This window comes from Varanus komodoensis, unplaced genomic scaffold (assembly GCF_004798865.1).
Source record: "Varanus komodoensis strain SLA01 unplaced genomic scaffold, ASM479886v1 scaffold1, whole genome shotgun sequence".
NCBI classification, from domain to species: Eukaryota; Metazoa; Chordata; class Lepidosauria; order Squamata; family Varanidae; genus Varanus; species Varanus komodoensis.
In genome coordinates this window covers 82,802,267-82,808,971 of record NW_025335268.1, presented here as the reverse complement: position 1 = coordinate 82,808,971, position 6,705 = coordinate 82,802,267, and the positions used below count along the sequence as shown (strand labels likewise).

At 39.8% G+C, this 6,705-nt stretch overlaps 1 protein-coding gene across 1 annotated transcript in view; it reads right to left on the bottom strand.

Annotated features, from left to right (window-relative positions):
* Positions 1-280: 280 nt before the first annotated feature.
* The window catches only part of LOC123023893 (arylsulfatase D-like), a 34,898-nt gene continuing 28,473 nt past the window's right edge, over positions 281-6,705 (bottom strand). Inside the window, exons 9-10 of the mRNA XM_044431030.1 lie at positions 4,259-4,380; positions 281-651 (exon numbers count right to left, since the gene is read on the bottom strand). Coding sequence (XP_044286965.1) covers positions 281-651; positions 4,259-4,380 — 493 coding nt within the window. The remainder of the gene's footprint in view (positions 652-4,258; positions 4,381-6,705) is intronic.

Below are 6,705 nucleotides of genomic sequence, written 5' to 3'. Positions count from 1 at the left end.
AGTTCATACACAAAGTAAAGAGGTATCGATGACTCTTGCTGGGCTTGTCACTCTTCACTTCTGAATTTCATCCAAGATTCACTGTCATCCTACCTGAATATTTTGTTTGAAAACTTCAGCATTTTCTCCTTTGAAAATCCACATTTTTAATGCAATTAGATTGCTAGCACAAACTAGGATGCTATGGACCCCCAGTTCTTGTTAATAGTCTGAAGGGAGCCTTATGTTTAAGACATCAGAAGTATTTATTATGAGCAAAATGATACTTTTGAACATCTGCTCAAACAATTATGGGATCACTACTACTTTCATCATCACACCAACAGAAAGGGAATGTTCCACAGCATGGCTGCAGCCACGGCTTCCATACAGTATTGTCCACATTGAGTTGCTCAGGAACAGGAGCGACTGTCTTACGATGCTCTACTACCGCTTTTTCAATATGACTTACAATAGTATTAAAAAGAGGCTCGGCTGTTGGTGATAAGGGATTGGCTTCGGAAGGATCGTGTAAGAGGTCAAAAAGCAAGGGCGGGTTGTAGTTGGTTACCATTTCTCCTGCACAACCGCAAAGCCCTTTCGTGTAACAGGCTCCAGCCCCTTCTGGTTCAAATGTTGGAGTCATATAATGCACCTTCCAGAGTGCTCCAGCTAAAAGAAAAGAAATCAGAACGATTCAATGCTCAGTCGATAATCACTGTGATGCTCGCTGTAAGTTATCTCACAAAGGAAAGAGCTTTAGACTACTTCTGTTCACTTCTGCAACCATTATCTTCCCACAGCTCTACTAGAGATTATGAATTGTTAACTGCTTTGGCTCTACAGGGTAAATCTAGAAATCCATTCTGCTCCTTCACAAATCTGTTGGCCCTAAAAATAACCATTGTGAGCAGCTGTCAACAAGAGAGAGATAGTTATGTCTTATTTTAATGTATTATCATCAGTATTTACTGCCTTATCTTCAAAGATGCCAAAAAGTTGTGTACAATTTTAAATAATAGAACTAAAATACAAGGCACAGACAAAAATAAAATAAAATAACCAGACCAAAACAAAACTACAGCATCAACATCTTAAAAGTTACATATTCGAATGCACTAAATTGATGACATGTGGGACCACCACTCACCTTAGCCAAGAATGGTACATTGCAGATGGCCTATGGTTACACACATTCTTTGGATCAAGAGAAGGTTTCTTTAAAGGTCTTAGTACTGCCTCTTTCAAGTAAGAGGAAATAAACCCCCTCTGGCAAGGTGGTATTAATCACTTCCCTTAGCTACAGTTCCGCTCCAACCTTAACTGATTTAACTAGCCAAACAGAGCAAGAGTCGAGCATGTAGGTGGTGGTGAAGTCTTCATCCCTTTAGATAACCTTTCTATATTTTTAAGATCCACAAACTGAGCAGAAACCAAAGGATGCAGACAAGCAGCAGCCAAGGTAGCACAACTGTGACCTGCCCTAATGCTGGAGTCTGTCGAGGCAAGTTTGAGTATCTTTATCCATAAAGAATGAAACAAATTGTTCACAGCAAGCAAATTGTTCTGGCTTGCCCTCTTCAGCCACCCTGGCAAAGAAAGATTCACACAGTTTGGAAAAGACTTATCTATTCTGTGCTGATGAATGGTAGCAGAAGTAACTCTGGGGAAAAAATTGATATATATATATTTTAAAAACCCTCATTTCAGTGTTTTCAACCTTAATCAATCAGGGTGTTGAACTGGTTCTATCAGGAGGGGAGGGCATGTAGGGATGTCAGTGGCCTGGGACATTTCTGTATCCCACACAGAGCAGGAAAATCCCAAGTGCATTCAGGAAACAAGCTGGATCTATCAGATACCTGGGACAGATCATTATTACCTGTCCTCCACTGTCCAAAACAGACCAGAGAGTGGTCTGTGAATGACATGGATCTCCTCCCCTCTCAGAACAGAAATTCTACCAGGGAAGAATACCAGATTGAGAGCAAGCCCGGCTGCATCTGCAGGACCAGTTAGGGCAGGTCTGCAGTTGCCATGGCTGAGCGATCTCAGCATGGATGCTGAAATTCCCCAGTACACACAAAAGCTGCTGCAGAAAACAGCAATGTGGGACTGGAGCAACTTTCACAGGCCAGTACCATTTCAGGCTTAAGTGGGCAACTAATCTGTAGTTAGTATAACATCTGATTAAGCAACAATATTGCCACACACATTTTGGTACATTTTATTCTGAAGATTTAATGTGTCAATTGTTGGTCCCACAAACCCAAAATCTACAAGTTCCTAAGAATGAATAAGAAGCACATGCCAGTTGGGTAGTTTACTTAAAGGTCTAAATCTACATTATCTCCCACATTGTTTGGCTGTATTTCATAGAGAATAGGCATAGTTTCTGCTTAATCTTTCTGGATGTTGACATTTTGAAGCCGTATGTGGGCTATATGCCCTACAATTATGCATGTGTAGGATGAATCAATTTCAGATTCTGGCATCACAAGCACTTAGTTATTCTGTTGTTATGAAATAGCACTTTTCAAAAAAACACAACAAAAGGAAACATAGAAATGCATGGTTGAGCTTGGATACTTTTGCCCTCTAGTGGAACATTTAGTCATACATATTCAGCCTCTAATTGCAGAGGCAAACAAATCTGTGGAAAGAATATATGTAAGTTTCTACATGGAAATTGGAAGATGTGTAAAAACATGCATGGTTTCCAGTTAATGTGAAATTATTGATTCCTTTGATTCCTCTTATTATATTTTAGAGCTCCAAATGTCTCAGTTTTGTTGAATCACAGAGCTGTATTGCAGAAGGAAACCTGTCCTAATGATGCATCCCTGTCCAGTGAAGACAGGCATACTCCTCCACATACAAATCTGTTGGTGATGGACAGTCATGTGCAAGCAAACAGTCTTATGCCCATTCACACAGAAGTAAATCCCACTGCTTTTGAATGGGACTTAGCCCCATAGCACTGTAGTCTTTCACACAGGTCTCTAACTAATAATGTAAGCAGGTAAAGAGCATAAGCCTCGGGGCGGTTTGTAAGCCTAGAAATTTTCTAAATAAATAAATAAATAAATAAATAACACAAAGGTACTGAATATCAGATCTGCAAACCAAATCTGACCCACCTGGGGTCCCAAGATGGACATGCCACCTATTGCAGAACCTACTTTTCCCAGAGAGCGTGATGCTAAGAGGCAGCTCTCAAATCAATTTAATAATAATAAATGCTAAAATAAACAACAAATACAAATAAATGCTCCTTTTCTTCCATCCACCAATCATTGGTGGTTTTAAACGCTTTTGTACATTGTCCATGTCCCTTGCCCCTATTCTAAATGATTGGACCAAACCTCCTAAGGCTCAACTAGTGGCAATGACAGCATTAAGCTAAAATATGCTGGTTTTAATGACCCTTTCTCTTTGCTTTTGCTCATAGCCACCTTTGCCCTTAGCCTCACCCACTACTACAATGATGCCCCAAGAGCTTCTTCAGAACTGAATTTGGTCCTTGGGCTGAAAATATTTTGACACCCTTCCTGTAATGTTGGCAACCCATGGCCAAATTGTGGTTGGGTGTAACCTGTCACTTGACTCAGTTCATGACAAGGACTCCAGGACAGAGACTTCCTTTTGCTCCCTAAGCAGGAGACAGAAGGATCACAAAGATACACAAAGGTGATCAGGTTAGATTCAGATTTAAGCTGGATCAACTATGCTGGAAGGAGAAGACTTCAACACCAGAAGCAACCCCTTCATCTCCTGAAAAATAGTACATGAACAGTCAGAGCCTTGCTGAATGTGGTAAGCTGTGTGTGGGAGGAAGAAGGGAATCTTCAAAAATTGGTCAGATGACTCTTCTGTATACAGAGCTCTTCTGCGGAAGGTCCTGGTTCCAACAATTACCTTATGTGCATTGTGGCAAGTGCATGCAAACACTTAACACTCCATTGTACATGTAGGTTTTAAAAATTCATGAGTATGTGCATCTTCCCAATGGCACAAGCCAGTCTTGCTTCTGAGCTTTCACAAGTATTTTCAAAATGGTCTGAAGCTTAGCCTAATAATCATACCTGAAATAATACTGATTTCTTAAAAGAGAAGAAAAGTGGATTTGGTTTGCATTGCGAAAGCATGGCATCCATGCAGCCCAGCCTGTAATGAATATTGATTGTGAAGCAGCCATTCTAAATGGTGCAGATTTAACTAAGAATGCCAGGTTGCTCAGATACCTCAATACGTCACAGGGAGAACATTTTAGACTTACTCTCTTTCTGGTACCAGCGCACAGCATGTAAATACACTCCACAGTAATGAAACATGAATTCATGTTCTGAGTGCTGTGCTGCTCCCAGTAGTAAAGCTATTTGGTTCTTCCCATCAATTATCCTAACAGGAAGGGAATAATACAGTGTTAAAAGTTTCATTTATTTCAATGGGTCTTGTCTAAGTAGGACGAACATCAATCTGCACATAACAATAACCCATGGCTTTTAAACCCATGATTAATGCATGGCTTGCTTGGCCAATGACAGAACAAACCATAGTCTGTTTTTCAATATCTGGGTTGAGAGAACAGCTCCCTCCTTATATTCTAACTGTTATGACAGTGCAATAGTACTGATGTGCAGAATTACTGGTTTTTGTTTTAGTGTTAACCACTGTATCATGCCAGCTCTGTAGCCTAGTGAAACAATCAATGAACTCCCCAAGGTTTGGGGTTCAAACAAAATGACAGTCTGTGTTTTAAACAACCCAGAGTTCACAACCCAACAAGATGTTATATCTTTTATTTCTGAGCTGTTCATGGTTAACAAATCATGGTTTGTTAGCATAGATATGTTCACTCATCATGACAATCCAGAATTCAGCTCATATCATGGGTTAGTGTTATGTGTGAACATAGCCACTGGAACAGAGCTCCCAACATGGTTGCACTGTTGATTTTTCTGGATGAGGTCAGTCCATATGTACAAAAGAAAGCACCCATGGACTGAAATGAACAATTCACTGCACCCACATACAGAGAGTTGTTGTTCATCAGAGGGCACATGGATGTTGGGATCTTGGGAACACTATATAAAAGCTGAGGGTTTTTTGCACCCTGGCTAAGTACAGGGGGATGGCAAATCATGCTATGAATTTAAAGTATATACTCATGAAAAAGTTGACAAACCCCATTATTTAATGATTTTGGCCAGAATTCATTTGTACCTTACAACCCATTAGTGAACAACTCAGTTAGCATGGATACTGTGACTACAAATTGTTATCAAGGCAACATATTCCAAATGGTACAAATCTATAACAATTAAAACATAAAGCCTTTTTGTAAAAAGGAGGTTAATTTTACAAGCACCTGCCTTGCTTATCGGGAAAACACATGTGAATTTTACTGGAGTGTTATTCAAAACATCTCCATGTTCTTTGGATCTATCTTTGTAGTCCACATGGAGCACTGTAGATGAAGAATAATGAAGATAATTCAGGATTGTCATGTGTCACAAAGCTACACTAGTGGATGTGAAGGCATGGAATATAGTTTTGCAAGTTTTTCTTAGCTAAAATAGAGTATATCTCAGTCTTCTTTTAGACTAGTGTCCTGTACCTGTCTTGTGGCACTGATGCCCCAGCCAAGTGAGCCACTGTGGGATAAATATCCATCAGACTTATTGGTTCATCCAGAAGAGTGTTAGCAGGAACCATTCCTGGCCATCTAACTATTCCAGGCACACGGATTCCTCCTTCCCAGCCTCCCATGCCTTTTCCACCTGCCATGGAAATGGTAAGAGAAGTGAAAAATCATGAAGCCTTCAGTTAAAGATATAATAATACGTTCCAACAGTAACTCCTGCACAGATTAGCTGCCTACTTCATTCAAAAGATTTCTAGATTCCAATGTGAATGAAAAAGGACTCCTTTTCTCACATCAAATGGTAGAGATCTAATTCCACAGGTCCAGGCTCTTACCATAAATAGGCACTCTGCCCTTTGATCGTGGCTTTCTTCATAGAAGTCTAGAGGCCCTGCCCAGTACTGCTGTTCAGTCTTTGATGATTCTGTTGTCTTTGCAGGATCCACTTGTGTAGCTGGGAATCAGCAGTTTTAATAGTAACTCCATACAGAATGGAAATGCTTGTTCCAAAACAGGATGGGTCAACAGAACTTCCTTCTGTTAGCTCTGTTGAACCATGCCCTTCAGATATAGCATTAAATCTGACATTCTGGGGTAACTGGAATAGCCCTACCTCACAATCTGTACTGCAGTTTACATATAAGTTGTAGTACCAATGCGTTCTCCTAGGAAAGTATTACAAAGTATCTACTCTAGCTGGCACGCAAATGCAGTGTACTTTTATATCCCCAGAATTGCACAAAGCAATGCAATTGGGGAAATTTTCAATACAGATCAACTTGGTCTCATTTTAAAGCTATGATTCTTAGCTAAAACCTCCAGCAAACAGAATTAAACTAGACTGAGGCAATGCTGCACTTCGAGGTGCCCTAGTTCAAAGCCATGAAGGATCTTAGAGGTCAAACCTAGTATTATTATTATTATAGCATTTCTATGCCGCCCCTTGCCGAAACCTCGGGGTGGCTTACAACATGATATAATACATTGAAATACAATAGTACATAATAAATTACCATTAAATATAAAAATACAAAGAATACATTGATTTACAAAAATAAAATTAAAATTATCAGTATAAA